We start from the raw sequence: 13922 nt of genomic DNA on the forward strand, positions 1-13922 counted from the left end.
TACAATACATTCTTAAAGACAATAGAATGTTCTCATAACATCAACTTCAATACTAAGAAGGCAACTATTATGAAAACCAGAATAAAAATTCTGAACTAAAAAAGATTAGGTGGTTCCCTTTCAATGTGCCACAAAGAAAGAGAACTTAAAAATTAAAAAACAAACTTAGAATTCTGAAATCATTTGCCAAATAAAAACAATCTATCACCATTTTTTGTCATTTATGTTCATTTGCAAATTTCAATATAAGCATTTATTTGGAAATAATAAGCCAGGCTTCATTTGTTCAACTTCAAATATATAGCAATTTTATATTCTTATGTTTACTCACTCTTAATATACCATGACAATATTCTCTTTCAACACCCTTTAAACAGAGAAATACCTGAACAGTAAACAAAGCAGGAGTCTTAAAGAACATGAACCAAATATAATTTTTTAAAAAATACTTCACTAAAATTTCCTAGAAAAAAAAAATAAAATGCTATTAAAAATCTTCCAATTTTACTAAGAAATGGCTTTAAAAATGTACTATAATATATTCACTATTAAGGATGTTAAAGTTTGAGGTTACTATCCCATCTGCTATATCTTATCGACTTACATTTGGCGTTTAATATACTCTTTAAGCAATGTTTCTTCCACAGGATACACCTGTACGCCTGTACCATCATCATAGTAATACATCATACTGGTATTAAGATTAAGTTCTGTTTGAAATGGCTGATCAGTTCTTTCACCATGTTCTTGATAACCATATGAATAATCGAAGTTCACTTGATGTAAATAAAGAGAAAGAAAAGTGATTACAGATTTAAAAAAAAAAAAAAAAAAGAAAAATCCAAAGTGAGTTATTTCAAAGGGGAACAACTACAAAGCCACCTTAATTATCAGACCAAAAAAACTAGTTAAAACATTATATGGGATAGTGGGCAAAACTAACAGAGGGCTTGCACACTTTTTCAAACTTCATTTAACAAAATGAAAATTCATGTCCTACATCGAGGATTTCCTCTGCCTCGTCCTCTTCCCCGTCCTCGGCCTCTTCCTCGGCCTCTAAACGAACCTCGGATATTACCACCCTCACTTCTCACGCTGCAAACTTCATCTTGATCATCTCTCTTTTCTCTATCACGCCTCCAACCTTTTAAAAACAAAAATATTTTTATGTATTCAAATTTGCAACCGTAAATAACATGACTATTTTTATGAAAACATAGCAACTATGCCTCCCTACTTTGTAACTAGCTGTTAGTAATGGGCATTCTTTAGATAGACACAAACTTAAGAGAGCTTGTAAGAATTGGTCAAAATGTCCTTGGCATGAAAGAGGGTCCACAAAAGCATTGACATACAAAGAAAACATTCTAGTAAGTAAAATAATATATTAAAACAACAAAAAAAAGAGGTCCTCTGTTACGATGGTACTATTCAAGATTCAGGACGTTCCAAGACTACTGAGTTTGCATTATGTAAAAAAAAACTCCTTAAAAAGCTTTCACAAAATGTTTAAAGAAACGTCTCAATTTAAGTAAAAGAAATTCCTTTTAAAGAAAAAAAGGAAATGAAAACACAAAACAAACTGGGAGACAACATCTGCAGTACAATATAAGAATTATACCTAGAATACATATAGAATGCACTAGCCCGCGTGCATACGCATGTGCGCGCGCTCAAACACACACACACACACACACACACACACACACACACACAGTAACTCCATGGGAAAAATGGCTACAAGACAGGCAGTCAAACAGGAAATACAAATGGATAACAAACATAAAAAGTGGTGTTCAGACTCAGTGGTCATGAGAAATGCAAATTAAGACAGAATTTGATCTACCCCAGTCTGACAAACATTTTCAGGTCCTATAATTAATCAAATAATGACCAAGAAGAAAAGGTAAGGCACAAAGCCAGGCACATCCACTTTGAAAAACAATTTGGAATAATCAAATAAATTTGAAGGTCCAAATATCTTAAGAAACCAAGGTTTTTGCGGCCTTGGTACTATTGACATTTTGAGTCCAGTAATTCTCTACTGTAGGGGCCTATAGAATGCTTAGCATCATCCACGACCTTTTTTTTTTTCTTTAATGTTTTATTTATTCCTGAGAGAGACAGACAGCATGAGCAGGGGAGGGTCAGAGAGAGAGGGAGACACAGAATCTAAAACAGGATCCAGGCTCTGAGCTGGCTGTCAGCACAGAGCCTGACGCAGGGCTCGAACCCATGAACCATGAGATCATGACCTGAGCCAAAGTCGGATGCTTAACCGACTGAGTCACCCAGGCACCCCATAGCATCATCCATTACCTCTAGATGCCAGTAGCACTCACTCACCGTCCCACCCCCCAGTTGTGAAAAACAGTATTATCTCCAGACAATGCCAAATGCCCCCTTGGGAGTGAGGGGAAATCATCTCTATTAAGAATCACTGCCCTACATGCTGCAATTCCTCTTCAATGCATAGCTTAATATAGTCTTTGTCAAACATTTCTGCCTTACCCACAGTAATCCTTACTGTATAATACACCCTGGAACACACAAAATTTTTTTGTAATTTAAACACAATTGTCATAAAAATATATTTTGTATAAAGAACTCTGAGTCTATCAGTTAAAAAAAAAAAAAAAAAAACCTGATCATCACCTACACCAATTTCATAATGCACTCATGGGCTGCAGTCTTAAGAAATTACCCCAGGGGCGCCTGGGTGGCTTAGTCAGTTAAGCGTCCGACTTTCGCTTGGGTCATGATCTCACGGTTCGTGGGTTCAAGCCCCGCGTTGGGCTCTGTGCTGACTGCCAGCTCAGAGCCTGGAGCCTATTTCAGAGTTTGTATCTCCCTCTCTCTCTGACCCTCCCCTGCTCATGCTGTCTCTCTCTCTCTCTCTCTCTCCTAGAAATAAACAAAAAAAATTAAAAAAAAAAAAAACATAAAAAAAAAAAAGAAATTATCCCAAAGGTGGCACATGGGTGGCTCAGTTGGTTAAGTGTCTAACTTTGGCTCAGATCATGGTCTCCCAGTTTGTGGGTTTGAGCCCTGCATCGGGCCCTGTGCTGACAGCTCAGACCCTGGAGCCTGCTTCGGATTCTGTGTCTCCCTCTCTTTCTGCCCTGCCTCTGCTCATGCTCTGTCTCTCTGTGTCTCTCTCTCTCTCGGAAAAAAAAAAAAAAAGAAAGAAAGAAAGAAAGAAAAAGAAATTACCCCAAAGAACTTCTTGTGCATATTTACTGGAAAACATGCATAAAATGTAAATGGTCATACTTTAATATCAAAAAACTGAAACAATACAAATGTCCACCAACAGAACAGATTTTATTAAATACTGAAATGCCCATAAGCAGGGGAAGAAAAGCAAGGACTTACAACAGTATATCAACATGCATTAATCTAAAAAAATTAGACTAAACTTAAAAAATTAATACCACAGAATATGTTAATGGAGTCATATTGAATGTCAGCTTGAAACAATAAAATAAATATATTCAAACAACAAGCATTCAGGCCATTTTTCTTCTAAGAAGGAAAGAAATGGAATGAAACTGAATGGGGCACACAGAAGTTCAAAGGTAATGGTAATATACATTTCTAAACTTGGTGCTCAGTTTCCAGTGTTCGTTTTATGTTTGTTCTTTATAACTCTCATATTTTCTTATATGCCCAATATTTAATAAGTAAAAAATGTTAATTATGAATATGTTACTTATATGCCCAATATTTAATAAGTAAAAAATGTAAATTATGAATGTTACTTTTCAAATAAAACATTATAGTGATATTAAAGTGTATCATAGTTTCAGATAACTATGATACAAAGGCCAAAAAAAGTCAGTTTTTCTGTAGAAAGTTTCATAATTTTATTTATTCATTTTTTAATGTGTTTTTCTTTTTTTAATTTCTGAATGAGAGAGAGAGAGACAGTGTGAGCAGGAGAGGGTCAGAGAGAGAGGGAGATATAGAATCTGAAACAAGCTCCAAGCTCTGAGCTAGCTGTCGGCACAGAGCCCAATGCAGGGCTTAAACCTACAAACCGTGAGATCATGACCTGAGCCGAAGTCGGGGGCTTAACCGACTGAGCCACTCAGGCGCCCAGAAAGTTTCATAATTTTAAAGTCATTTTTGTGGACAATTGAGTAAATATAACTAGATTTTAGATGATATTAGGGAATTACTGTTGTTTTTCCTAAGTGCTACATTTTCTTCGAACATCAGTGCTGAAAGTGTCATGATTATCTGCAAGTTACTTTCAAATAATTCAACAAATAGAGGAATTAAGTAGAGCAAAATTACTAAATCTAGGTGTGATTAGACAGGTATTCACTGTACAATTCTTTCAACTTTATGTGTGTTTAAAGTTTTCCATAATATAACTGGAAACTTTTGAGTGGTAATATTATATTTGTAAAATTTTCTTAAGCCTTCCCCATTCACAGGACATGTATGCATTTAAAATTATCAGACTTAAGGGGTGGATGGGTGGCTCAGCCAGTTAAGTGTCTGACTTCGGCTCAGGTCATGATCGCATGGCTCATAAGTCAGAGCCCTACATCAGGCACTGTGCTGACAGCTAAGAGCCTGGAGCCTGCTTTGGATTCTGTGTCTCCCTCTATTTCTGCCCCTCTCCCGCTCATGCTCTCTCTCAAAAATAAATATTAAAAATTTTTTAATTTTAAATTATCAGACTTAGGATCTCAGCAGTGAAACCTATAAAACAAAATGCTCATCTAATTGTTGCTACATATCTTCCTCCTATCCTCCTCTGCTTTCTGAGATGTGAGAAAGCCTGTTGAAATAACTTATCTGGGAAATAAAAGACTGATGAGACAGTTTATGATGGATAAGGCTAACAGTACCTGATCCAACCAACTCAAACTTAACAAAACTGTAAGTGAAAACACCTATTTTTTTCCTTGCCTCTGTAAGAAATACAGTCAGAGGTAGTCCTACCAAAACAAAAATAAACCTGAATTTAACCAAACCTCTCATATTAGAACTCATATCCAGAAAAGGCAAAGGAACATGTTAAAAAATATGACAAAGCAATCAGCCAAGTCCAAACTATGGAAAATTCCGGAAGACATATGAACTAAAAAATAGCAAAGGAAAGAAACATTACCGATGAGAATACAAAATAGTACAACCAATTTGGAAAACAATTTGGCAATTTAAGGTTAAATATGCACTTATGTACCCTATTGTTACACCTAATAATACACTTCCGGGTGTTTACCTGAGAAACTAAAAGATATGCCCAAAGACTTGTACATTAATGTTCATAGCAGCATTATTCATAATAGCCAGAAATTAGTAACAAAGCCAATATCCATGATAAATGAAAGGATAAAAAGGTATATTCCTTCAAGAGAAAACTATTCTGAAATAAAGAGATAGAAACTACTGATACATGGAACAATACTAATGAGTCTGAAAAACATTATGCTGAGCAAAAGGAGACACAAGTTCATAACATACGTTGCATAGTTCAAAATTTATATAAAACTATAGAAAAGGTAAATCTAATCTGACAGAAAGTAGACTGGGGGAAGTGACAGTAATGTGAATGTATTTTATACACATATAATTTATAACTCAGTAAGTTGGCTTCTTTAAAAAGGACCCAGAAACCACCCATAAGAGGCTCTCATCAGCCAAATCTGGGACAATCTGAGTAACAAACTAAATAATCATGGTAATGGATTATAATACACTGAAAAAATAAGAAGCCATAAGTCCACACCAGTAATAAGGGAAGTCATTCCTTATGGTGGAATGTCAAGCAATAAACACAGAAGTAATGAGGCGGTAAGAAAAATCAGCAATTGCAATGTGGTAATAATTGTATCAGGTAAGAATCATCAATGGAAACTAAAGCTCATGAGAAAAGTCTGATGAGAAACTGGGTATTTCCCAAGTTTCAAAGTCTCTCTCACAAAATACATATTAATTACAAAGGAGAAAAAAGCATCTTTATATATAATAAAGAAACCTAGAGTACATCATCTTAACCCAGAACTCAATATCAGCAATAAGATAAACCAAGATCATGTGCATTTTCATGCAAAAAGAAGAAAATCATTTAACTTCTGTAGTATTCCTGCCAAAGCTTCGTAATCCAATCATGAGAAACACTAGAACACCCAAAGTGAGAGATATCTACCACCTGTCACAAAATCTTCAGGAAAAAAAAAAAAAATCAATGTCATTAACACAAAGGCAGAAGAACCGTTCCAGATTAATGAAGACTAAAGAGAACAGACAACTAAAAGCAATGTGTGATCTCAGATTAGATCTTGGAAAGGAGAAAAAGAACTGAAAAAAACATTATGGAGAAAGTCTGCCTGTGGACAATCACACTGCATTACTGTTCTTAAGATATATATTCTGAAGGAATTTAGTGTTAAAAGGGGCACAATGTCTGCAACTCATTCTTAAGCAGTTTATACTACACGTGGCTATTAAAATTATAAAAATTAAGACTAAGTTCGTTCAGTGCATAAATTTTTCCTTTAGAATGTAACTTACTTCGTGTATCATTTCTCCTGTTGTTATATGATGATTTATTCACTTCAGGTTGACATCTTGAGCTGTTCCGGGATCCTGGTCTTTCTTGACTGTCTGGTCTTACATCATCTAAGTGGAGTGGTACCCACTTGTGCTTATTAGCTTGAAGAAAACAAAATAAAATCATTTAATGACAATGCACAATTTTCATTAAAGCTTTGTAATTCTGAATGGACTCGAAGTTTTAATTAAATAGACTTTGTCCTTAAAGGTTCTTGTAGAGAACCAAAATAATTTTCTTCTCACAAAGATCCACAATAAACTTGTCTGTGCAAATATTTCTAAAATTCATATGAAAAGCCACTTAATAGAGTATCATTAGAAATTTTACTTTCAAGCAAAATGCTCACTTTTCTGCTTAATTCTGATGAGAAAGCTCTTCAAAAATAGTTAAGTATAATACAATACTCCTAATACTTGACTCTTAGGCTTCAGAATGGGGTATATCCAATAAGACATTATAATGTATACACTGGAAAGTTTGGTAATTCAAAACAATCAGTTTCAAGTCACTGTCTAAAATGTTGATTTATCTAGATCACTACTAATGAAAGAGGTTTCTCAGAATTAGAGTATAAAATATGCTAATTGTATTTGATAAATCTCTTTATAGCCACTATCCATTTTCCTAACCTAAGAGAGACAGGCAATTTAACTTCTCTGGTTGAATACATGACACTGTTACACTGTGGTGAAATTCCAAAGATTACCTAATTCACAGAATCCACAGTTAAGGTTTCCAAATGTTTAGTCTTCTGCTCAATATATATATTTGACTAAAATAATAAGACTCATGTGCAACTAAAAAACTACCAAGGTAATTAAAGGAAAGGGAATTATCAGTCTGCAACTAAAGTATTGACTTCCTATAAATCCTTCAAACTGTGGACAGACAAGGAAGAGAATATGAAAGATCTTAAAAAAAAAAGCTCTTTGAATTCAGTACTATAAATTCTATCAGTGAGTCTCTGGTATAAACCAGCCCTTCCTTTGAAGATTAAAAAAAAAAAAAAAAAAAAAACCACTGTGTGCTCTAAAGAGAGTCAATTCATGACTTGATTAAATGAATTTAACTATAAAAACCTGGATTTTAGGGGCGCCTGGGTGGCTCAGTCGGTTAAGCGTCTGACTTCGGCTCAGGTCATAATCTCACTGTTCGTGGGTTCGAGCCCCGTGTCAGGCTCTGTGCTGACAGCCAGCTCAGAGCTTGGAGCCTGTTTCAGATTCAGTATCTCCTTCTCTCAATCTCTCTCTCTCTCTCTCTCTCTCTCTCTGTCTCTTTCTCTCAGAAATAAACTTTAAAAAAAAAAAACATTAAAAATTAAAAAATAAATGTTTATTAAAAAAACCCTGGATTTTAGTGATTGCTGATCAGTTTTAATTGAACCAATTAACAAGACAATTTTAAAGCAGGATGACAGGTCTGTCATCTGTATGAATTCTAGGCAGTCAGAAAAAAATTTATCTAAGAAGTATGAAAAAGCTAAGTGATAAACTTGTTTAAGAAAGTGGGAAATTTTTTCCTAATATGTTTGTCCTGTTGCCACCCACTTTTCAGCAATTTGTCTTGGCTCATCATATCAAGTAAGCCTAATATGCTTATCCTACAGCTAAGGTGTAGATACTCATTTAAAAAAAGAAAAATTTAAAAAAATGAATAAACTTAAAATTCAAGTGCTCAATGTATGGGAGACTGTTGGCTCCATTATTAAAGAAGTTGACTGGAAACACTTTACCGTAAAATGTCCCCTCCCATGCAACATTACCACCAAGAATTAAAACGTTTTAACGGCTTCCCATGGCACTCAAAATAAAATGCTAATTCCAAGTTACCAAACCCCTGCACAATGTGGACCTTGCTTACCTCTCCCATAGTATCTCCTGCCAATTTTCCCAATGTTCCCCTTGTTTCAGCTACCGCCTTTCAAGAGTTGAAAGAACTTTTCTGCCTAAAGCCCCCTGAAGACACTTTTACTAGGCTCAGAACTCTCAATGAATATATGCTTTTACAAAGCAGTTAAATCATAATCTGTCCCTAGACACATGTAAAAATACATAAAAGGATACAAAGCACAGTTTTTTTTCCTTCAAAGTGTAATTTAATGGAGAAATGCTATGAAAAAAAAAGTTGACCAAAACTGCAAACAGGGAGCAGTTCCAATTCAAATTTAAAATACAATAATTACCACACAATGTTTGAGGAATATATCTTTAAAAATATATTATCTATACCCATTTCTATAAGTGCAACTTCATTCCATACTTTCATAAAGTACAAGTCAAATGATAAAGGGAAAGCTTAATATTTCAAGAATATTACAAAAGCAAATCTGCTACCATTACAAATAGTACCCTGAAGAAATCCAAAATACCCACTGGTGACTACTAGGTATCAGTTGATTAAATACAATTCTTCATTACTACAACTTTCTTCAAAAAATTAAAATCAAAATAAAAATATAAATTAACCTCTCTTTCATTAGCTACTTGACTGAGCCTCATCCTCAGTGACATCTTCACCAGGACCATCTAACTTAAAATAGCCAAGACATGGAAAAGACATTAAGTGTCCATTGATTAATAGATAAAGGAAATGTGTGTATAAATATACAACTGAATACTATTCAGTCATGAGAGAGGAAATCCTACCATTTTCAACAATGTGGATGGAACTTGCAGGCATTATGCTAAATGAAATAAGCCAGAGAGACTTACTTACATGTGGAATCTAAAAAAGCTGAATTCACAGAAACTGAGAATAGATTGGTGGCTGCAGGGAATAGGGGAAATGAATAAAGGTGACCAAAAGTACAAACTTCCAGTTATAAGATCAGTAAGTTCTGGAGATATACTATACAGCTAAGTTCTGGAGATATAGTATACAGCATGGTAACTAACATAGTTATCAACGCTGTATTGTATATTTTAAAGTTGCTAAGAGACTAGATCTTTAAAGTTCTCATCATATGGGAAAAAAACAAAACAAAAAACACTGTGACAGGGAGGTGATGGATGTTAACTAAAATTATGGAGAGGCACCTGGGTGGCTCAGTCGGTTGAGTGTCCAGCTTTAGCTCAGGTCATGATCTTTGCAGTTTAGGGGTTTGAGCCCCACGTCAGGCTCTGTGCTGACAGCTTAGAGCCTGCTTTGGATTCTGTGTATCCCTCTCTCTCTGTCCCTCCCATGCTCATGCTCTATCTCTCAAAAACAGACATTAAAAAAATTTTTTTAATAAAATTGTGGAAATCATTTCACAATACATACATACATCAAATCATCGTGTTGTATACCTTAAACTAATACAATGCTATATTATCAATTATATCTCAGTAAAACTGGTGTAAAAAAAATGGAAGTTATAGATGAACTAACCTCTCTTTCGTTGATTACTTGACTGAGACTCATCCTCACTGGCATTTTCACCAGGACCATCTAATTTTGTTTCCCGGCTTTCTTTGCTCTCACTGTTAATTCTCTTTTCAACCTTGTCTTCTCTTTCTTTTCTATTTTGTATCTTCTTATTTCCTTGGCTGATGACACTATGACACTGCAAAAAGTTTTCTGAATGAAATCATTTTCATGCACATTTTCATTATCATACCTAAAAATTTGTGGTAATAGGGGCACCTGGGTGGCTCAGTCGGTTGAGCGACTGACTTCAGCTCAGGTCATGACTTTGCAATTCGTGAGTTTGAGCTCGTTGGGCTCTGTGCTCCAGCTCGGAGCCTGGAGCCTGCTTCAGATTCTGTGCCTCCCTCTCTCTCTCTGCCCACCTCCCCGGCTCACACTCTGCCTCCTCCGCCTCAAAAATAAACGTTAGGAAATTTTTAAAAAAAATTTTTTTAAATTGTGGTAATAAACCCTTTCTAAATACTGCAAAACAAATGACAATTTTTATTCAAAATAGAACTACTTTTCAAAAGACACTGTTAAAGTCAAACCACAGATTGGGAAAAAATATTTGCTAAGTATTTGCTAAAAAGCACTTGGATCCAAAATATGTAATGACCTCTCAAAATGCAATAACAAGAAAAAAACTCACTTTCAAAAAATGGTTACAAATGAAGAGACACTTCAACAAAAAGTTATACTGTGTGGAAAGGGGTTTAGCATTATTAGTTCAAAAAATGCAAATTAAAACTACAATGCAATACCATCACACACCTAATAGAATCAGATTAAAAGGCTGACCATATGGAATTATTAGTGAGGTTGTGACACAAGTAGAATTCTCACAACTATTAGGAGAATGAAGTTTGGTAGTTCCTGCAAAAGCTAAACAAATAGCAACCATACAATCCAGCCTATTCTACCTTGGTATTTACTCAAGAAAAATGAAAGTATATATCCATGCAAAATTTTGTACACAAATGTTTACAGAGCAGCTTTATTTCTAATAGCCCCAAACTGGAATCAACACAAATGTCCATTCAAAGATGGACAGACAAGCAGCATTCCATTCATAGAATGAAATACTACTTGGCAATACAAATGAATGAACTACTGATACTTGTTAATGACATAAATATCAAAATAATTAAGTGAAAGCTGGGGGAAAAAACTAGAGTCCTATTCTAGAACTTTATTTACATAAAATTGTAAGAGATATAAATTAACTATAAGTGACAGAAAGCATATCGGTCGTTGCCAGGAATGATGAGGAGAATGTGACAGAGAGAATTACAAAGGAGTGTGAAGAAGCTTTTGGGGTAATGGTTAAGTCCATTATCTTGATTTTGGTGATGGTTTCACAGGCACATATAGGTCAAAACTTATCAAGTTGTATACTTCATGTATAATTTATTATATGTTATTTATTCAATAATTAAGCTGTTTAAAGTAATGTAGATGATCTACAACTGTAAACTAATACTGCACAAAATACAAAGCAAAGTGTACAGTGTCAAATGAAAACATGAAACCAGAAAACCAAATATGCTAATATTCCTCTAAAAAGCCCTTTGATAGAGTTATCTCAGAACCACCTTTTAGAGTTTCTTTCATAGTTCAAATTAAAAATCCATTCACTGAACACTTCTTGATTTGATAGGATATATATACATGCATATGATACACATGTGTGTATATAATTAACACTTCAAAACATATTGAAAAGATTATAAGTCAAAAAACATACAGCAAATTCTGAAACAAAATGGGCTTCAAATTAGCCTCAGATTAAAAACCAACCTCTTTAATTATAGGCATTACATGAAAATAACAGCATGGTACCCACCCTTCTAAATGTAAGATTACCTCTTGAAAAATATAATCATATGAAGACAATAAAATCAGGTATCTGAAAAATGGACTAGACTATAAAAAGGATAGCTGCTAAGTTTTCAGCACTTCTTTATTAATGTAATTCTCTACATTTGAAACAAAATAAATTCTTCATGTTGAAATAAGACTATTTTCCGTTTATTAAGAAAAAAAACCTTAAAACAATACTCACTCCAGTGTTCATTAATTCACTTGGTGTTGGCCAATTCGCCATATCGCTGAAATCACTAGCCTAAGAAGTAATAAATAAGTGTTACATCTGCAAATTAGAAATCTTAAGTAGAAAAAATATTTTCTAAAAGTCATGACAATTGTAAAAATCACCTACATACAATTACATGCAGGCATTTGCCAAATTAATTCAAAATCTTCTCAAAACAGAACACTGCAATAACAATGCTTGAGTCTTATTCAACTTCTAGCACTATTTAATGTGCTAGACTGACTACACTGACTACATTTATTTATATAGGATAACAGAATAAACATATACAGGATTTGCACAAAGGCCACAATTCTCTAATATATTAGCTTTAACTTAATATCAATGATACAACTAGAAGTGTATAATAATCTAAGAGTTTCTAACATACCAATTTTAAATATCAATATAGCTAAGAACTATTTCATGTAAAAACATACCTTATTAGGTTTCTTTGTCTTTAGTTTTCCTGCTTTTACAATGTGGGGGGAACTGAGCTCTAAAAAAAATAACACAGAATTGTTTTACAACCATTCATTCAATACATTTAACAAAACATTATATCAATTTCAGTAAGCCAGTGTTGTCACCATTTCCAATAAAATCCAAAGTTCTGAGACTGAAATTCTTAACAAGAAATCAACTACAGTGCAAGCACAGATTCAAATTTGTTTTCAGTGTTCAAATCAAAAGTGAGAAATATCACAGTTTACTCAAACTGAACTGACAGACCAACCCTTTCACAGAGTAAAACATGAAAAAATTAGAATTATAACATGTTTTAATACAGTAAAGTTAGTAGGGATACATTTTGCTATACAATTCATACATTGACATTCATCAGGAACTAACCAGAAAATAAGACTACAAACTATTTGTGCTTGTAAACAAATAAGAGATTAGCAACCATAATAGGTTGTATCTAGTTAAAGTAATAAAAAATATAACAGGTCCCTGTAAAAGTTTGTACAAGACTATCATAGCAGTAGGGCGTCTGGTAGCTGTCAGAGCAGAGCCTGCTTGGGATTCTCTCCCTCCCGCTCTCTCTGCCCCTCCCCATTTACTCTCTCGCTCTCAAAATAAACAAACTTAAAAAAAAAAAAAAGACTATCATAGTATCACCACTTCTCCCTATCTTGAATCAGACAGTGATTGACAATGAAATACATACGTAAAGAAAGACTTACTCTCTAAATGAAGCTTTACAACTGTTTTTAGTTTGGTTCATTACTTAGCCAAGATGGCAAGATGGCATATCACCAAGCTAAACACGATCTAAAGTAAATATTGAAAAGTAGAATAGGGGCCCCTGGGTGGCTCAGTCGGTTAAGCATACGGCTTAGGCTCAGGTCATGATCTCATGGTTCGTGGGTTCGAGCCCCGGGTCGGGCTCTGTGCTTAGAGCTAGCTCAGAGCCTGGAGGCTGCTTTAGATTCTGTGTCTCCCTCTCTCTCTCTGACCCTCCCCTGCTCACGCTGTCTCTCTCTCTGTTTCTCTCTCTCAGAAATAAATAAAACATTAAAAAAAAAGAAAGAAAAGTAGAATAAACTTGGGATGTGCACAGAAAACACAATAACCCAGAAAAACATGAACCCATAAAATCATAGTAATGACCAATTTACAGAATAAAATCAAGCAATCTTTCAATTAAAACCCAGAAGCAGATGTTAAAAAGATACAGAGTACTTTTCAAAGGAAGAGGAATGAAAGATGAAGGTATCACCAGTGTTTAACATAGGAATCGCAAATATTAAAGTAATTCTATTCCTAAAGCAGAATAATGAGTACATAGGTATTTCTTTTATTTTTGTTTATACATTAAGTACACGAGTATGTGTATACGTATTTGTAAATGGGCATAAAAAT

The 13922-nt window shown here is 34.3% G+C and overlaps 1 protein-coding gene across 7 annotated transcripts in view; it reads right to left on the bottom strand.

The window, feature by feature from the left end:
* The window catches only part of LARP1B (La ribonucleoprotein 1B), a 117345-nt gene that overhangs the window by 93295 nt on the left and 10128 nt on the right, over nucleotides 1-13922 (bottom strand). For all 7 annotated transcript variants that reach the window (XR_005532485.1, XM_039256245.1, XM_039256247.1 and 4 more), the window contains 6 exons: nucleotides 12497-12555; nucleotides 12027-12086; nucleotides 9944-10118; nucleotides 6532-6672; nucleotides 1001-1144; nucleotides 605-776 (listed from right to left, as the gene is read on the bottom strand). Coding sequence is in view for 6 of the 7 variants with exons in the window: in XM_039256245.1 (XP_039112176.1) it covers nucleotides 605-776; nucleotides 1001-1144; nucleotides 6532-6672; nucleotides 9944-10118; nucleotides 12027-12086; nucleotides 12497-12555 (751 nt within the window). In the remaining variant the exon portion in view is untranslated. The remainder of the gene's footprint in view (nucleotides 1-604; nucleotides 777-1000; nucleotides 1145-6531; nucleotides 6673-9943; nucleotides 10119-12026; nucleotides 12087-12496; nucleotides 12556-13922) is intronic.

This window comes from Hyaena hyaena, unplaced genomic scaffold (assembly GCF_003009895.1).
Source record: "Hyaena hyaena isolate Hyena2069 unplaced genomic scaffold, ASM300989v1 scaffold_563, whole genome shotgun sequence".
Taxonomy (NCBI): Eukaryota; Metazoa; Chordata; class Mammalia; order Carnivora; family Hyaenidae; genus Hyaena; species Hyaena hyaena.